At 45.1% G+C, this 20,637-nt stretch overlaps 1 protein-coding gene across 2 annotated transcripts in view; it reads left to right on the top strand.

Moving 5' to 3' along the window:
- The window catches only part of KDM4B (lysine demethylase 4B), a 609,325-nt gene that overhangs the window by 125,691 nt on the left and 462,997 nt on the right, over positions 1–20,637 (top strand). For both annotated transcript variants that reach the window (XM_040322534.1, XM_040322533.1), the window contains exon 5: positions 15,967–16,160. In XM_040322534.1, coding sequence (XP_040178468.1) covers positions 15,967–16,160 — 194 coding nt within the window. The remainder of the gene's footprint in view (positions 1–15,966; positions 16,161–20,637) is intronic.

Genomic DNA, 20,637 nt, shown 5'->3' with positions numbered 1-20,637 from the left:
GTGCCATTATGTCCCTCTACACCGCACCAACTGCCAGGGTACGTGTTAATGGCCACCTGTCAAATGCCTTCACTATTAGCAACGGGACAAGACAAGGATGCCCACTTTCCCCAATTTTATTCGTCCTGACCCTTGAGCCTTTTCTCCAAGGTCTTAGAGCTAATGATAGTGTCAAAGGCTTTCGCATTGCAGATCGTACCTATAAAATGGCGGCCTTCGCCGATGACATACTGCTATTTCTGAAAAATCCCCACATATCAATTCCAAATCTTTTAAAAGAGTTGAAGCTATTTCATGTTTCCAATTTCAAGATAAATTTTGCTAAATCCCAAGCCCTGAATATTTCCCTCTCACAGGAAGTGGTATCGCAATGTAAAAACAACTTCCCCTTTAAATGGAAACACGGCCAGATTAAATATCTAGGGATATATGTAACGACTAGACTTTCAGACTTATTCTCCAAAAATCATTTACCCATCCTTAACTACTTGCCGACCGCCCACCGTCGTTATACGTCATCACTTTAGAGATGAATATCTCGGTAACGGTAGCAGCTGCTGCCACAATCGAGATATTCATCTCTTCTGTGGGCGGCCGTGTTAACGATAATGGCGGTCTCCGCGGCGAATCCGCCGCGAGATCGCCGTTATCGGTGGCGGGAGAGGGGCCCCCCCCCTCCCGCCGCTGTTCCGCGCCCTCCGCCGCTTACCGGAGCCGTCGGTAGCGGCGGAGGAGATCGCGACCATCCGGATGGTGAGCGGGGACGAGACTGAAGGAAAAATCTCCTTCGCCCGTCCCCATAGCTCCGCTGGGCGGAAGTGACGTCAAAACGTCAGTCCCGCCCAGCGTCTTAAAGAAACATTTTTTTTTTTGTCATTTGAAAAAATGACATTTCCAAATTTTTTTTTTTTTTTTTGCATTTAAGCCTAAATATGAGATCTGAGGTCTTTTTGACCCCAGATCTCATATTTAAGAGGACCTGTCATGCTTTTTTCTATTACAAGGGATGTTTACATTCCTTGTAATAGGAATAAAAGTGATAATTTTTTTTTTTTTTTTTTTTTCAGTGTTAAAAATTGTAAAATAAATAAAAATAAATGCGAAAAGCAAAAAAAAAATGTTTTAAAGCGCCCCGTCCCGACGAGCTCGCGCGTAGAAGCGAACGTATACGCGAGTAGCGCCGACATATGAAAACGGTATTCAAACCACACAAGTGAGGTATCGCCGCGATCGTTAGAGCGAGAGCATTAATTTTAGCCCTAGGCCTACTCTGTAACTCAAAAAATGCAACCTGTAGAATTTTTTAAACGTCGCCTATCAAGATTTTTAAGGGTAAAAGTTTGACGCCATGCCACGAGCGGGCGAAATTTTTAAGCGTGACATGTTGGGTATCATTTTACTCGGCGTAACATTATCTTTCACAATATATAAAAAAATTGGGCCAAATTTATTGTTGTCTTATTTTTTCATTTAAAAAAGTGATTTTTTTCAAAAAAAAGTGCGCTTGTAAGACCGCTGCGCAAATACGGTGTGACAAAAAGTATTGCAATGACTTCCATTTTATTCTCTAGGGTGTTAGAAAAAAAAAATATATAATGTTTGGGGGTTTTAAGTAATTTTCTAGCAAAAAAAAATGGTTTTGTCTCGTAAACACCGACTCTGAAAAACAGGCCCGGGGCTAAAGTGGTTAAAACCATCACAAGTGACCTTAGTAAATGGAATAAACCTCACTTCTCTTGGTTTGGAAGGGCAGCAATTCTAAAGATGAATATACTCCCCCGCATTTTATTTATCTTACAAACCTTACCCATCAAACTCCCCCTATCTTTTTTTCAAGCTTACAAGCGACTTTGTACTAAATTTTTATGGAGACAGAAACGACCTAGAGTAGCTTACGAACAGTTAACGAAACCCAAAACAAAGGGGGGCATTGGTCTGCCAGACCTTAAGAAATGTTATTGGGCCTGCCACCTCGCTAGAATTGTGGACTGGTCAATTCACAGCCACAGTAAAGACTGGGTCGCTCTTGAACACACATTTCCCCTCTGCCATTACGGTCCATACCTTGGACCTCATACAAACACACCCCAAGGTGTCTAAACGATCACCCTCTCATTGCCCCGACACTTCACTGTTTCAAGGAAGCCTGACGAAAGTTACACATTTCCTCGACTCCTGGGCCCCTTACCTCGGTAAAGCTCAACCCAGAATTCCCACCTGGCATGTCCATAAATTTTCTGGCAGATACATGGCAACATTTAGAAGTCTTGGCACATCACTTCTACCAATCAGGTACTTTTCTGGAACGCTCCTCCCTACCAGCCAACACGGAAAACATTGCTTTTCCTCTCTGGACATACTTCCAGATCAGACATTTCCTAAAAGAAGCTGACCGCATGTCCTCTGTCTCTCGCCGTCTCACAACATTTGAACAGCTTTGTTCTCACTCTGCACCACAGCAACATATGATATCTAACATTCACAACATACTTTCATCAGATAGCTTATTGAAGACTAACCAAGCTTGCTCAAATTGGGAAAGAGACCTACAGATAGATTTGACAGAGGCACAATGGGAACACATATCTACAATAACTCATAAAGGCTCCCTCAATGTCTCGATACAGGAAAACAATTACAAAGTCTTTATGCGCTGGTACAGAACCCCCGGTTATCCTCAACAAATACAACCCAGCCCTTTCGGACAAATGTTGGAGATGCTCTAGTGGAACAGGTACTTTAGAACACATATGGTGGTCCTGCCCCCTAATCCAGCCATTCTTGTCCCAAGTCCGGGAACTGACATCACAAATCTCTACATACACTTTGGAGCACACCGCAGCGCAACTTCTTCTACACTATTCTGACATGCCAGCTCATCAATACTACAAACTGCTAATACCACCCCTAATAAACGCAGCCAAGTTATGCATCCCTATACATTGGGGAACAACACATGTTCCAACCAATCCTGAGTGGCTCAAACGTGTTGAAAAAATTGGGAACCACCCACCCCCAGACGATTGAAACCCTTGGTAACTGTACTACTACATTTTATAATCCAACCTAATCAAAACATGCGACATCTAGCCTCCCTCCCCTACACAAGGGAAGATAGAGGGAGGACCCTTCTCGAATTATCCTGATAGACATACGTTTAATTATCTTTGAAACACAACATTTTTTTACACTCACCATACCCCAACACCTGGGGTACGCCGGCGGAGACTGAGAGTTACCCCCCCAACCTGCCTCTCTCCACTTACCCCCCCCCTCTCCTTGATTCTACGTATGGACATCCATACATTCTATCGCTCTTTACCTATACTTCTTATTTTACTTTATTTTATTTCACTTTACTCTTCTCTTTCCCCTTTTCTTCTTCCGGCTCTTCCTCTCTCTTCCTCTTTCTCCCCTTGTCTTCCCCCTCCTATACCTGTTCATCCCTCCCCCTCCTCTTGAGGAGTCTACACCCGGAGTTAGTCCCTTCACCAGTTACAGCCCTTTTCTTCTAATACCGACTAGTAACCAGCTTCAGCGGCGGACTTATTAAGAGAGAGTACCTACTCAAAGTTGGTCAGTACCCCATGAACTAGCACACCCCTACCTTCATCCGCAATTTTCACTTATATTTAATATGGCATCGGATAGACACACGGTTACCGTTTGAAGCATAGGTATCCAACAAGCTAGTCATAAATCTTGCCCATATCCCAGAAATTGTTAAAGATGTTGAAATATGCTTTTTTTTTTCCCGATTACAATTCCGATTACATGCTAGTTCTGACCAGCATTGCTGTAAAACCTACTGTTTTATTCCAGACTCCTTATTCAAATGTATTGTAAACCTTATTCTGTTTACCAATAAAATTCATTATCGAAAAAAAAAAAAAAAAATCTGCAAAAATGTCAAAATTCTGTGTTTTTCTGTCAATATGGGGTGCTGTGTAATTTAACCACTAATGGACCCACTCACGACTATATACGTTGGCACTTTAAAGATGGATATCTCGGTAACGGCAGCAGCTGCTGCCACAACTGAGATATCCATCTTTTTTGTGAGAGGTCCTGTAAATGATAACGGTGGTCTCCGTGGCGGATTCGCAGCGAGATTACTGTTATCGGCGGCGGGAGAGGGCCCCCCCTCCCGCCGTTCTCTCCCGCGCCCTCAGCCACTTACTGGAGCAGTCGGCGGAGGCGATCAGTCTTTCCTCCTGCTTAGCTGGGATACGAGTGAGAGCAAGATGGCCCCCACCCGTCTCCATAGCAGGGCGGAAGCGACGTCAAAACGTCACTTCTGCCCATGCTTCTTAAAGGCATATTTTCCTGTTGTCATTTTTTCAAATGCCAATTTTTATTTTTATTGCATTTTAGTCTAAATATGAGATCTGAGGTCTTTTTGACCCCAGATCTCATATTTAAGAGGACCTGTCATGCTTTTTTCTATTACAAGGGATGTTTACATTTCTTGTAGTAGGAATAAAAGTGACCCATTTTTTACGGTGTAAAAATTTATAAAATTAAATAAGAAAACAAAAATATTTTTTTTAAAGCGCCCCGTCCCGACGAGCTTGTGCGCAGAAGCAAACGCATACGCGAATATCGCTTGCATATGAAAACGGTGTTCAAACCGCACAAGTAAGGTATCGCCGTGATCGTTAGAGCGAGAGCAATCATTCTAGCCCTAGACCTCCTCTGTAACTCAAAAGATGCAGCCTATAGAATTTTTTAAACGTCGCCTATAAAGATTTTTAAGGGTAAAAGTTTGACGCCATTCTACGAGTGGGCGCAAATTTGAAGTGTGACATGTTGGGTATCATTTTACTCGGCGTAACTGTTGTCTTATTTTTTAATTAAAAAAAGTGATTTTTTTTCTTCCAAAAAAAGTGCGCTTGTAAGACCGCTGCGCAAATACGGTGTGACAAAAAGTATTGAAATGACCGCCATTTTATTCTCTAGGGTGTTATAAAAAAATATATATAATGTTTGGGGGTTCTAAGTAATTTTCTAGCAAAAAAAACTGTTTTAATCTTGTAAACACTGAGTCTAAAAAACAGACAATATCCTTAAAGCGGATAGAGGAAAGAGTAACCGCTCAGATGAACCAAAGAGCCTTCTCACTGGATCCAAACCATGGGTGCCGGCAATGCAATGGTGATGCAAAAATATAGAGGAAAACGTGGACAGCCGCACTCCAAAAAACATTCCTTTTATTAAAACTGGTCACAAAAAATACATGCCACAGCAAAAATTAGAATAGAAGCTTCTGTTCTAATTTTTGCTGTGGCATGTATTTTTTGTGACCAGTTTTAATAAAAGGAACGTTTTTTGGCGTGCGACTGTCCAAGTTTTCCTCTATATTTTTGCATTCTTAAAGCGGAGGTTCACCCAAAAGTGATCCTCCGCTTTTCGGAACCCTCCCCCCCTCCCCTCCGGTGTCACATTTGACACCTTTCAGGGGGTGCAAATACCTGTATAAAACAGGTATTTGCGCCACTTCTGGGTATTGACTTCCGTGGGAGTCCATCCCCTCTGTGTCAACCCCCGTTGGGTTCTGGGAAACACTCGGCTCCCAGAACACAACGGGAACCAGTGGAACTGCACAGCACGACTCGCGCATGCGCAGTAGGGAACCGGGCAGTAAAGCCGCAACGCTTCACTTCCCGATTCCCTTACAGAGGATGGCGGCGGGGGAAGCCGAGAGCCGAGCTACCGCTCGGCTTCGGCGAACTTGCTGGACAGGTAAGTGTTATTTTTTAAAAGTCAGCAGCTGCTGTATTTGTAGCTGCTGGCTTTTAAAAAAAAAAAAATTGCAGGTGAACCCCCGCTTTAAATGGTTAATGAGGAAAAAAATTTGCTTAAATGATTTTAGCAAATTGCTGCAATATAACAAAGAGTGGAAAATGTAAGGGGGTCTGAATACTTTCCGTACCCACTGTGTGTGTGTGTATATATATGTGTGTGTGTGTGTGTGTGTGTGTGTGTATATATATATATATATATATATATATATATATATATATATATATATATATATATATATATATATATATAATGTGTGTGTGTGTATTAGGGCCGAAACAACTAATCGATTACAATTTTCATAATCGATTAATCGGCCAGTAACATAATGGGTTTAAAAAACGAAAATGAGCCCTTTATAGTACAAAAAAGCAAATCGCTACTGTAAATATTACTTTCACTGTCCCACAGTAAAAAAATGAACCCCTTACAGTAGCGATTATTTGCTCTTTTTGTACTTATTTTTGTTTTTTTAACCCCATTATGTTATTAAACATCTTAGGCCTGGGTTCACACCTCTGTTTTTTGGTGCTTTTTGCAGAAACACACTACAGTTCATTTACATGTTTTCCAATGGGACACTATCACATGCATGATTTTTTTTCAGCTGCTGCGTATTTGGAAAGGGCAAGGACTTTTTAACGCAAAACGGTGCCATTTTGTTTTTTTTGGTTCAATATACTTCAGTGGAGAAGCTGCAGAAAAGCATGTAATATGTTTTTTGCGGCAATTTGTGTTTTGTAATCTGCCCAACAACAAATTGCCCCAAAAAACATTTAAAAATGCATTTTTTTAAGGCTATTATCTGATTAATTGAAACAATAAGCGGCCAAATAATCGATTATGAAAATAATCGTTAGTTGCAGCCCTAGTGTGTGTGTGTGTGTGTGTGTGTGTGTGTGTAAAAAGGTATTTAGTCAGCCATCAATTGAATGTGCAAGTTCTCCCACTTAAAAAGATGAGAGGCCTGTAATTGTCATCATAGGTATACCACAACTATGAGAGACAAATAGTGGAAACAAATTCAGACAATCACATTGTCTGATTTGGAAACAATTTATTTGCAAATTATGGTGGAAAATAAGTATTTGGTCACCTACAAACAAGCAAGATTTCTGGCTCTCACAGACCTGTATCTTCTTCTTTAAGAGGCTCCTCTGTCCTCCACTCATTACCTGTATTAATGGCACCTGTTTGAACTTGTTATCAGTATAAAAAGACACCTGTCCACAACCTCAAACAGTCACACTCCAAACTCCACTATGGTGAAGACCAAAGAGCTGTCGAAGGACACCAGAAACAAAATTGTAGACCTGCACCAGGCTGGGAAGACTGAATCTGCAATAGGCAAGCAGCCTGGTGTGAAGAAATCAACTGTGGGAGCAATAATTAGAAGATGGAAGACATACAAGACCACAGATAATCTCCCTCGATCTCACCCCTTGGGGTCAAAATTATCACAAGAACGGTGAGCAGAAATACCAGAACCACATGGGGGGACCTAGTAAATGACCTGCAGAGAGCTGGGACCAATGTAACAAAGGCTACCATCAGTAACACACTACACCGACAGGGACTCAGATCCTGTCCGGGCCCATCTGAGGTTTGCTAGAGAGCAATTGGATGATCCAGAAGAGGATTGGGAGAATGTCATATGGTTAGATGAAACCAAAGTAGAACTGTTTGGTAGAAACACAACTTGTCGTGTTTGGAGGAGAGAGAATGCTGAGTTTCAACCAAAGAACACCATACCTACTGTGAAGCATGGGGGTGGCAACATCATGCTTTGGGAGCTGTTTCTCTGCAAAGGGAACAGGACGACTGATCCGTGTACATGAGTCTTTCAGCATGACAATGATCCCAAACACACAGCCCAGGCAACGAAGGAGTGGCTTCGTAAGAAGCATTTCAAGGTCCTGGATTGGCCTAGCCAGTCTCCAGATATCAACCCCATAGAAAACCATTGAAGGGAGTTGAAAGTCCGTGTTGCCCAGCGACAGCCCCAAAACATCACTGCTCTAGAGGAGATCTGCATGGAGGAATGGGCTAACATACTAGCAACAGTGTGTGACAACCTTGTGAAGACTTACAGGAAACATTTGACCTCTGTCATTGCCAACAAAGGATATATAACAAAGTATTGAGATGAACTTTTGATATTGACCAAATACTTATTTCTCTTTCGTTCATGGACGGACACAGCCTTAATCTTGACTTAGTGGGTATTTGCCTTCATTTAGGAGTTGACTAGGCAAAAACCTATATAAAAGGTTAACTTATCATACACACCCTATAGACCAGCCCAGGGGACGAGCCCTCTGGGTGTAACCCCTCTCTGCATCTCGCAGATCAGTTTTTTTCTGCCTAGTTTCAGGAGAAGACATGGCCCCTTCAGGCCCATGGCTTGGAGGCTGTTGGTTCAAGATGCTGGATTTTTTTTTTCTTGCGATCTTCGATCAACTGCCGACTGGGCGACAGACTGGATCTTGGATCCTTGTATTCTTCCCAGTTTCGGCCATCGAGCGTGTGCCGACCGTAGATGTGCGCTGGGTCGTCCACTACATGCCTGTCGCTCTACGAGTGGCCGGTGAGCTATACGCTCCAGGGCTTGCATACCGGCCTGCAGGGCCGAGTCGCAGTAGCCTGGCCGACAGTCATCTCCGTTACCATTCGGAAGATGCACTGTCCAGGATGCTTCCAGCATAAAACCACAGGAGGGTAAGTACTACTATCTTGCTTCGGCAAGAAAACAGAGCTGGGCATCCCTGGAGAGGTGAGTAAAGGGCTATATATTTCCCTTCTCCCCTCCCTTCCCTCCTCCCTAGACTGCTGAGGTGGGGGTTGCCCTGGGGAGCCCCACCTGAGAACCAATATAAAGTATAAGTGCATAGATATTGCTTACCTGTGTCCATGTTGTCAGCTGCTGCTTCCCTCTTTCAATGTAGAGAGCTGCATAAGAGATTCTGCTGCTGTGTGTTTGTACCATGCTGGATTGTTTGTATACCTGGTGGCCATTTTCTTGTAGCCTCTATTCAGAGCTCGGCGGCCATACTTCTGGGGTCTATATCACTACGGCGGCCATTTTCTTGTAGCCCCCCAGCGCTGGAGGGTTGCTCACACAGCACCCAAGGGGGGGCTGTACCGCGTCTCCTGGCCGCTCAGCGGCCTGCGCGGTGCGCCTCAAGAAGGGCGCTTAGAACGGCTTCCTCCAGCAGCATCTTCCCATGATACTGGGGCCTCTAGGTCCTGCTCGGCGGCCATTTTTTTTGTAGCCCATGAAAGTATTACAGCACTGGTGGCCATGCTTTTGGGGCCTCAGTATGCCTGGCTCAGCAGCCAAACAGACACACTCTGCTGACTAGCAAACAAGCTGATAAGGACAACAGCCTTGTAGATAGCAGCCATTCAGCAGACTGACAGTTATATTCAGCGGACAAGAAGCAGCTCAGCTAAACGGCACTGCTGGTTCCAGGATGGTGAGTCCTCTGGGGGGTACCCTTCATCTCTGCTGCAGTTAGGAGGGTGGGTTGTCCACCTTGCTTGGAAACCCTGTGTCAAGCGTGTGGGAAGCATGGCATCAGAAACGGATGTTTCTTTCCCTGAAACACCTGAGCTGGCAATTGATGTCCCTGTACCCGATGTACTGGTGGACGCTAGGTCGGCAATCCTAGAGGCCTTCATTGCCAAGGTGGAATCAGCGCGTGTAAGAATGGGAGCTAGAAAGCGCCCCCTCCCCCAGCCATCCTCTGGGGACAACTCGGATACAGAGCCCGGTCTAGCTAACACTGCAGACCTAGAGCTGCCAGACAGTGAGGATGACTCTGGACCCAGGTCAGCTCGCGAGAAGGCTCTGGTGAGTGACCTTATCACCGCAGTGCGAGATACCCTAAAAATAGAGGGGTCTGTAGAAGCAACAGAAACGCCGGTCCCCTTTGGGTTCCGTAGGCGACCCGCACTGCTAAGGTGTTCCCTTGTGTGTCTTATTTAGACAAACTTTTATACAAGGAATGGGACAGACCACAAAAGACCTTTTTTTATGTACCTAAAAACCTAGCGGTACGTTACCCACTGGAGGAAAGTTTCTTAAAGAAATGGACCTCACCCCCCACAGCGGACCCTCCTGTGTCCAGACTAAACAAGCTGACCACCCTTCCGGTGGAGGGGGCTCCTGCTTTCAAGGTCCCGGCGGACAAGAAGGCAGAATCAATATTCCGTAACCTATACACTGTAGTAGGTTCAGCAGTGCGCCCAACCATAGTTGGGACGCTGGTGTCCCAGACACTCACGGAGTGGGCAAAGTTACTGCTCAATGGGTTACAAACGCATCACGCTTCCACCCACAAGGTAGCCCTAGCGGAAACAAACTGGTACAGGGCCTAAAATTTGTGTGTGAATCAGCCTTGGACACTATTCCTCTGCTGATAGTTGCGCTAATATGTGAAAAAGTTGAAAATTGAAGATTGATAATCAATATAAATAAAACCAAGCCAAAATAGTCCAAAGTATCAAAGTCCCCAGATGGCTTGGAATATATTGGTGATAACAATAAGGATGCTGTGAAGCCAAAAACGTGTCCACCAACAGTGAAGAGATTAATAAAATTGTGCGCTTACCAGAAGGCAAGCATAATAGGCTTGCGGCTGAACCCCAGCCAGGGTCTTTACAATAGAACCACCAACGACTTCAGGGATAAAGATCCTCCAGACGTAGAAAAGATGTAATGGGATTCCAAAAAGAAAGACTCACATAGTGATGTACCGTAATAAATGGACATAAATCAAGTAAAGCACATTGGAAAATAGGAGAACCACCACCGATAGGGAGCACCACACAAAATGCGCGCTTACCAGACCGATAAGCTTGGATCGCTTGCGGCTGAACCCCAGCCAGGGCCTTTGTATCGAACTAGCTCCAACCTTGTAATCTCAGGGCTCTCCCAATATCCACAGCAATGGAAATACCATCTGAAAAAATATAGAAACCACAATAGTGATGTACCGTAAAAAACTGATGAATTTAATAAAAAAGTTGCACTTCCAAAAACGACATTCAAGACAGTCTGTATAAAAGTTGAGCCGGCCGGCTTTCACGAACGCCCGTCCACATGGACCGTAACGCGACACGTCAGAGCGTCTCCTTGCCCGACGTACGTTTCGTCAAATAATGACGTCGTTCCCCCGATGCCGATATTTTAGGCCGATTTTTTTTCCCCCTCATCTCAAAAAACCTAGGGTGGGGAGGAGATAATTGTTTAGGGTGGAGAGGTGGGGTGCAGCCTGTCAGTGCCACATCAGTGCCCATCGGTGCCACCTCATTAGTGCCCACCAGTGCAGCCTATCAGTGCCACCTCATTGGTGTCTATCAGTGCCCACCAGTGCCACCTCATCAATGCCCACAAATGCACCAGTGCATCCCATCATTGCCACCAGCGCATATCACCAGTGCATCACATCAGTGCCAACCAGTGCATCACATCAGTGCCAACCAGTGCATCACATTAGTGCCAACCAGTGCATCACATTAGTGCCAACCAGTGCATCACATTAGTGCCAACCAGTGCATCACATTAGTGCCAACCAGTGCATCACATTAGTGCCAACCAGTGCATCACATTAGTGCCAACCAGTGCATCACATTAGTGCCAACCAGTGCATCACATTAGTGCCAACCAGTGCATCACATTAGTGCCAACCAGTGCATCACCTCATCAGTGCCAACCAGTGCATCACCTCATCAGTGCCAACCAGTGCCCACCAGTACAGCCCAATGTCATTCACTCATCAATACCCACCAGCCTAGCACAAGACTCCATTCGTCCCTGACGTGCTGCTGCCCCGCCTCTGCCTACAATCCCCAGAATGCCGGTAACAGCCAATCGGCGGCTGCCGCTGCCGACATCCTCCACTGTAAAGAAAACATCCCCTGACTGCTGCGCGGCCTGCCTCTGCCTACAAGCCCCAGAATGCAGCGCGGGCCGGTAACACGTCGGGGAATGTTTTTTTTCCAGAGTGGAGGATGTCTGCAGCGGCGGCCGCTGATTGGCTGTTACAGGCCTGCTGCCGACTTCCTTAAACTAAAAAAAAAAAAAAGTCAGCAGATGGCAGCGAGCGGGCCCCTCCTCCTCTGGGTGTAAACCAAGATGGCCGCGGCTCCGGAGCTAGGCCGAAGCCGCGGCCTTTCCTGATGCTGTGAACGAGGCGGCAATCCGCGGATTGCCGCCGCGGTCACTGCATCAGGAAAGGCCGCGGCTTCAGCCTAGCTCCGGATCCGAGGCAGCGCTAACGGCCATGTTAAATATCGGCCTGATTTAGATGAAAATCGGTCGATGCCGATTTCTCCAAAACGGCCAAATATCGGCCGATATATCGGTCGACCTCTAGCTCCCACAGACCTATAAGGGAAAGGAGCCACGTCGGCGACAGGGGCCCTACTTTACCGCACCTAAGCGTTTTTTTTCGCCCGCCCAGCACTGCGGGAAGAAAACCACAGGCCAATATAACGCCTGCTCAGGGACAGAGACGTCCCTGGTTTCGCAAACCCAACAACCCCTTAACAAGACCATGTCCGCATGAGGGTGCGCCCCCACCCATCCCTCGGGTGGGGGGACATCTTCGCGAATTTGCGACCTGCTCGGGTTCCCGGCCGGTGGGTTTGCGAGGTTGTCTAATCAGGGTACAAGATAGTGTTCCTATCTTGCCCACCAAACATATTTTTTTCCTCCAACCTCCAGCTACTACCGGCTCCTCGGACCTGCTGGAACGCGGGGTAGTTATCCCTGTCCTAGTATAGGATCAGTTTCAGGGGTTTCACTCCAATCTGTTCATTGTACCAAAGAAGGAGGGTGTTCATCCTATCCTGGACCTCTGGGCCCTCAATTGCTTTGTGAAGGTACAAGGATTCCGGAGGGCATCAATCCGCTCTGTCATTACTACCCTCCAGCCGGCGGACCTTCTGGCATCCATGGACATCAGGGATGCCTATCTACATGTTCCCATATGCACAAAGCATCAGAAATTTCTGCGCTTTCGGTCGGGGAAGACCACTATTAATTTGTGGTTCCCCCCTTTGGCCTGGCATCGGCACCAAGGGTGTTCACCAAGGTGATTGCCTCAATTCTCGCCCTACTAAGATAACGTGGCATCGCTGTCGTGGGCTACTTGGACGACCTGCTTCAGAGGGCCGCTTCAGCCTCAGAATTAGAGGTGAGCGTGTCTATAACTCAGGTCCTCAGACACTTGGGTGGCTACTGAACATTCAGAAGTCAGTAATGGTAACGACTCAATGCCTAGTGTATCTGGGATTGATTCTGAACTCCTCAGAGGCAAAGGTTTGATTCCCTGTGGAAAAGTTGCAGATCTTCGGACTGCGGTAGTTGACATCCGTGAAAGGGTCGTCACTCCGCTTTGCTTGTGAGCCTGGGCCTCGTGGTGGCCTCCTTCGAGGCGGTACCATAAGCGCTATCTCACACACGAATGCTACAGAAGGTAGATTCTGTACAGATGGGACTAGTGCCCATCATCCCTGGATTATCAGATCCGGGTGAGCCACCTGGTCAGGCCCCCTCCCTCCCTGGTGTGGTGGCTGACCTCACCGGCACTTCTGTCCGGGAAGTCGTTCCTTCCTTATCACTGGATAGTCATCACGACGGACGCCAGCCTTACCGGTGCGGGAGTCTCGGGGGTTCAGTCGACCAAGGGTCGCTGGTCTCCAGAGGATTCCCATTGCCGATCAAGGTCCTGGAACTTCAGGCGATCAGGCTGTGCCTCTCCACATGGTCAGAGGCTACGAGGGCGTCCAGTCAGGATCCAGTCGGACAAACGCCACGGCGGTGGCATATGTCAACCATCAAGGAGGAACAAGTAGTTCGGCTGCAGCGTCAGAAGTCGCTGACATCCTAAGGTGGGCAGAAAGGAGCATACCGGCACTGTTGGCCTTATACATTCCGGGTGTGGAAAACTGAAGAAGAAAGGTCTCTGCACCCGGAGGTGTTTTCAGCTCCTTTGCCCAAGAAGGGGCACTCCAGACATACATCTCCTGGCGTCTCGACTCAATCGGAAGGTATTGAGGTTTGTGGCCAGGTCAGGTGACCCATGGGTGGACGCGACAGACACGTTGGTGGCGCCGTGGAGTCAGTACCGGCTAATCTATGCCTTCTCCCCTCTAAAGCTCCTGCACTTCTGCTTTGCAGAGTAGAGGGAAACGGGATTCCTATGATCCTAATTGCTTCGGATTGGCCTTGGCGTCCATAGTACACCGATCTAGTGCGGCTAGTAGCAGATGTCCCTTGGCGTCTACCGATGAGAGAGGACCTGCTGTTACAAGGTCCCATACTGCATCCTGCTTTACAGTTGCTGGCTTAACGGCATGGCTATTGAAAGCCAGGTACTAAGAGACCGGGGCCTGCCGGATTCTGTGATTCCTACCATAAGGAAGGCTAGGAAGTTAACCTCTAGGAGGATTTATTATCGCACTTGGAGAGCTTACTTAGCCTTTTTGCGAGGAAATGAAGTGGAATCCACGGACTTATTGGTTAAGGGACAGATATCTGCCCTGGCTGTTTTTCTTCAGCGACCCCTGGCGACTCGCTCTCTAGTGAAAACCTCTCTACAGGGGGATCGGCAGGTGGCTCCTCCGGTCCGTCCTCCACTACCTCCATGGGGATTTGAATAGCAGACGCACATTGGCGTCTACCGCCACAAGAGGATCTGCTGTCGCAAGGTCCCATAGGTCATCCTGCCTTACAGTCAATGGCTTAACCCCATGATCTCTAGGTGCCTCAGAACCACTGTTTGAGAACATTAGGGAAGTTCCCTTGTTGACATTTTCTCAGAAAGTGGTCCCTTTGGCTGTTATGTCAGCTAGGACTGGTTCTGAGATGGCAGCCTTGTCATGAAAGGCTCCCCATCTGATCTTCCACAAGGATAAGATGGTGCTGCGTTCGCAGCCTTAGATTCTTCCTAAGGTAATTTCGACCTTCCATCTCAAGGAAGACATTGTACTGCCATACCTGTGCTCTCATCCGTCGAATCCTAAGGAGACGACGTGGCATTCCTCGGACGCTGTCCGAGCTCCGAGAATATACTTGTCTGTTACTACTCCGTCCTGGAGTTCAGACTCACTGTTTGTTTCGGTGGCTGGTCCCAAGAAGGGCCCAGCGGTCTCATCGGCCACCATTTCGAGGTGGACCCGACTGATCCTGATCAGGCTTACGCCATAAAGGGTCGGGCGCCTCCCTATCATTATGCATTCGACCAGGGCAATGGTGCCTCTTGGGGTCTCTGACATCAAGTGTCTGTTTCCCAGGTGTGTAAGGCGGCGACCTGGTCGCCCGGTCACACTTTCACTAAACTTTACAAGTTGATGTGAGTGCATCTTCGGATGCTTCTTCGGCCGCAAAATTTTGCAGGCGGCTGTTTAGAATTGCAACTCCTTAGTTGAGGAGCTCTGTTTTGGGGTGAAGTTTAATTTTTTTTTGCTGTTCCCACCCCTCATTTTGACACTGCTTTGGGACGTCCCACTAAGTCAAGATTAAGGCTGTGTCCGTCCATGAACGAAAGAGAAAATAGGATTTTATGCTCACCGTAAAATCTCTTTCTTTCTTTCTCAGCACCCTCCCCTCCTTTTTATGTTTTGTACTACTTTTTGACAAACTGATCTGCGAGATGCAGAGAGAGGGGTTACACCTCTCTCAGGGGGCGGGGCTATAGGGTGTGTATGATAAGTTAACCTTTTAAATAAGTTTCTGCCTAGTCCACTCCTAAAGGAAGGCTAATACCCACTAAGTCAAGATTAAGGCTGTGTCCGTCCATGAACTCAGAGAAAGAGATTTTTACGGTGAGGATAAAATCCTATTTTTCCAACATAATTTGCAAATAAATTCTTTCCAAATCAGACAATGTGATTGTCTGGATTTGTTTCCACATTTTGTCTCTCATAGTTGAGGTATACCTATGATGACAATTACAAGCCTCTCATCATTTTAAGTGGGAGAACTTACACAATTGGTGGCTGACTAAATACTTTTTTGATCCACTGTATGTATACGTGTGACTTCATTTTTGACCTAATCCTATATGAGTTTGCTTTTATTAAAGTATTGTTGACAAGATTTTGATATTTTTGTGTGTGTTTTTTTTTTTTTTTTATATCTTTAAATTTATATAGGATGTACGTCTATGGAACATTGCCAGTCTTAATACTCTACTAGATATGGTGGAACATGAACGTGGCATTATTATTGAAGGTGTTAATACACCCTACCTCTATTTTGGGATGTGGAAGACAACATTTGCTTGGCACACTGAGGACATGGATCTCTACAGCGTTAACTATCTACACTTTGGTGAACCTAAATCTTGGTAAGGTCAAATGTATTTTATATATTTGTATATTAAATTGTAAATGTTTTTGTGTCTCTCCTAGCAATCAATTTTGCTCATCTCCAGGGTTCAGGAAAATGTGGCTGCAGGTCCCAATACATTTCTTTGCTACTTGTTTAGATTGACTGGTATAGGTAGTATTTGCTCTTGTTTTGTGTTTCAATGATTTTTATTGAAAATTGCAAAACATTTCTGAAATTTTGGTGTAAACTGTTTGCCATACCTTACTATGATTATACAATGTGTTCTTAACAAAAAAGTAAACATAACCAGTTAACATTACTGTAGTCTAGAAGGGAAATTCGAACAGTCCCGTCCCCCGCCATTAGTAGTAAAAAAAAAAAAAAAATATTAAAAATGCAATAAAACTATCCCCTGTTTTGTAAACGCTATAAATGTTACGCAAACCAATCGATAAACGCTTATTGCGATTTTTTTTTTTATACCAAAAATAGGTAGAAGAATACGTATCGGCCTAAACTGAGGAAAAAAAAAATTATATGTTTTTGGGGAATATTTATTATAGCAAAAAGTATAAAATATTGAATTTTTTTCAAAATTGTCGCTCTATTTTGAAATCATGATCACAGAGATCAGCTATTCGTATCAAACCCTTGTTTGTCCACCAAGCGAGGGACTGGAAATTGAGACCTGGGGTGAAGTCTGTATTGCCCACTAGGGGGGCTATGGGAGTATGTGGGGATTTGAAATTATGGGATTTCATCGGTCTGTCCCATAGGTTCAATGAAAATGATAGTGTAGGACACATCATGTCTGGTCTGTCTTTTGGTCTCAGGCCACATCAAGTAACTGATTGGTTTAGTGGGATGCAAGGTAGATTCGATTTTCATCCAGATGGAAAACGGGTGTTGAGTGAAAGTGGATTAGCTGTGCCAATTGCGCTGCATAAAAATATCTAGCCAAGTCCGGGACTCCCAGGCTACCCCTCAACTTAGGTGTATATAGGGTGCGCTTATTCACCTGAGGTCTCTTATTCCCCCATATAAATTTCACAAATCCTGTTTTGGAATGAGTGTAAATCTGGTATACGAATTGAGATGGCAATGTTCTAAATAGATACAGTTACCTTGGTAAAAGATTCATCTTAAACGCATGCAGTCTACCGAACCACGACAAAGGATAATTACCCCATCGTTGGATTTTGGGCACGATCTTGTTGTATAAGGGGAGATATTTTACCTGATACAGCTTATCTAGAGTGGGGGTTAGGAAGATTCCTAAGTATGGGAGGGCTTTTGTCTGCCATTTAAATGGAAAGGATATTTGTAGTTGTGCTACTGTGTCCGTGTCCAGTGAGGTTGAGGGCAACCGATTTCGAATGGTTGATGGAAAGGCCAGGGATCATGGAGAAATGGCACAATGTTTGGTATAGGTTTGGCAGTGACGTGACCGGGGAAGAAAGGAGTATGAGCAAATCATCGGCAAACATAGCTCACTTGTGCTCGAGCTCCCCACAATGTATGCCCTTTATGTCTAGATGACTCCTAATTTTGATAGCCAATGGTTCCAGGGCACATAAAAATAGAATGAGAAAGGGGGCACCCTTGTTGAGTTCCTATATGGATATTTGAGGTGAAGTGTATCCCTTGACCTGGATTCTCGCCGTGGGTAAACTATAAAGAGTCTGCAACACCCACAAACCCATAGCCTTTTAGTGCATAAAAAGATGACAGGGAGTCAAAAGCCTTACAAAGGTCTGTAAACAGAGAGGATAGTGGGATTATAACGGTGCTAAATTAAATAAATTATGAACATGTCAATAAATTTAATAATTTATTAAACTATCATGAGAAAATATAAATCACATGACAGACAATTTTAAAAACATGTATTATTACAAACATAACAATATTTTAGGGTCGCTGGAAATCCCCACTGAAAGTAGATTACTGGTCAGATAAGATGGTATCTCCCAATATATTTTGCCAAAAATGGCTTCCTCAGGGGTTATATTAAGACCAGTGATTGGATAGCCAGCTCTAACAGAAATATAAATATATTGGGAGATACCATCTTATCTGACCAGTAATCTACTTTCAGTGGGGAATTCCAGCGACCCTGAAATATTGTTATGTTTGTAATAATACATATGTTTTTAAAATTGTCTGTCATGTAATTTATATTTTCTCATAACATTTTATTTATTAAAATTTATTGATATGTTCATAATTTATTTAATTTAGCACCGTTATAATCCCACTATCCTCTCTGTTTCCATTTATTACTTATTGGGATGAAACTACTTGGGTCCCTTCCACCTTTTTTAAATCCTTACAAAGGTCTAATGACAACAGCATGCTCTTCCTAGGTCCCCAATGTCTGCCAGTTGGACTGAACTGCCGAAATAACATCTATTAGGCGTCGGGTCTGATCAGGCACTTGGCGATTGGGCACAAACCCCACCTGGTCCCGATGGATGTAACCGGATATGAAGGTATTCATTCCGTTTGGCAGAACTTTGGTCATCAATTTGAGATCTACGTTGATTGAGATCGGGTGATAATTGGCACAGTCGCCATGGTCCTTCCCAGGTTAAGGGATGACATGAATACAAGCTGCATTTTCATATGTGGGTAAAGCCGACTCTTTCCTCATTACATTAAAGAAGATGCATAGGTGGGGCACCAACAACTCTGATAACTTCTTGTGGTAATGACCTGAGAATCCATCAGGGCCAGGTGCCTTTGAGGGGTGCAGACTCTTGATAGCTGCTCTGATTTCGCCTTCTGTAAAATCCCCCTCCATCAGCTCAATATGATCATTTGCTACCTTAGGTAAAGATATGTCCCTAAAGAACTTATCAGCTAGAGTTGCAGAAAATGCGTTCGGGGATTCGTATAATTTTGCGAGTAGAAGGAGCAGAATTCCTTTACCACTAGTTGTGGATTCTGGGTCAATTTGCCATCTTTCAAGTGTAATTTTGGTAGGGCTGGGTTGTATGGACGAGGTGTGAGTTTCCTAGCTAATGGGGTTATTGGCTTGTCTCCCAAGATGTAGAAACGGTGCCTGGACCAGCGGAGTTGCTTCTCAGCTTTAGTAGTGAGGCTAAGATTTAAAGCTGTGCGTGCTGCGTAGATTTTAAATCTTAAATCTATCTGGGGGTTTTTCTTCTGCTCTCGCATAAGGGCCTGTAGGTCAGTCTCTTGTTGTTGTATTGTTTGGGCATGTATGCGTTTGGTTCTAGAGGCTAATTGGATCAGATGGCCGCGAATCGTGGCTTTGTGCGCTGCCCAGTTGATGCTCGAAGTCGACAAAGTATTGGCCTTTGGCCTTTTCAATTTAGGTGAATATAATAGGGTCATTAAGTAGGAAGGCGTTAAGGCGCTATGTCGTTTGTGTCGGTTTCGTCCCCAAGTCTGATAAGCAGATTTGCACCAGGGAATGGTCAGACCACGCTACGGTCAATATTTTGGAGCAGGTGTGATAAGGTGAAAACATGATCGATACGGGAGTAGATTTTATGTACGTGAGAATAGTGTGTATAATCTCTGGTGGTCGGGTGGAGATCTCTCCAGACATCTATTAGGTTGTATGAATGCAACAACCTAGCTAGTTTGCAGCCATGTCTCGAAGTGTGCTTCAAAACTGGTTTGTGTGGATTAGACCTATCCAGGGCTTGGTCCAAGGGTACATTACTGTCTCCACCTATTATGGTCTGACCCTTTGCATGTGGGATTAGTGTCACTAGTATGGTTTCAAAGAACTGTACCTGTCCCTAGTTTGGGGCATAATAGGAGACTAAGGTTATGACCTGTTCGTTGATTTCCCCCAACCACCATAATGTACCTCCCTTCTTTATCTTTTATAACCATATCAGGGGTAAAGGGTACGCGTTTAGCAATGCAAATCGCGATGACTCCTTTTTTCTCTGGGCCATTGGAAAAGTAACCCGTGGGGTAGCTGGCACTAAGGTATTTGGGTGCTGAAGCCCGAGAAAAGTGTTTTTTTTTTGCAGGAGCTCTATATCAGCTCCCCAGGTATGATATTGGTGGCAGGCCTTAGCCCTTTTGGTTGGGGAGTTTATGCCTTGTAAATTATGGGAGACAACAGTGAATTTGGGTGATTGGGTACTCAACATGGTGGTTCCATAGACTGCACTTGCCTGTTGTGGTGTTCCATCATCTCGTCCGAGTTCCTATCGCTCTGAGGAGGGACCATCGGGTACGGTGAGTGGAGTGCACGTAGAAAAAAAGTAAGAGAAAGGAAAGAGTAGTAAGTTAGAGCAATGTACTGACGCACTAATTATAAGCGCGTCAAAAAAAGTTGCAATACATATGTAACGGTCAGGGGTTAACACCGTTACGATATTCCATTCCACCAACCTAAGACCGCTTCCGACACTCCACAAGCCAGCAGATAGGATCCATATGGATTTCCCACAGAAAACGAGACACACAGCTCTGTTCTCTGGTTCCAAACGAATAGATCTTTTAAT

This window comes from Rana temporaria, chromosome 1 (genome assembly GCF_905171775.1).
Source record: "Rana temporaria chromosome 1, aRanTem1.1, whole genome shotgun sequence".
Taxonomy (NCBI): Eukaryota; Metazoa; Chordata; class Amphibia; order Anura; family Ranidae; genus Rana; species Rana temporaria.
This window is presented reverse-complemented; position numbering and strand designations above follow the sequence as displayed.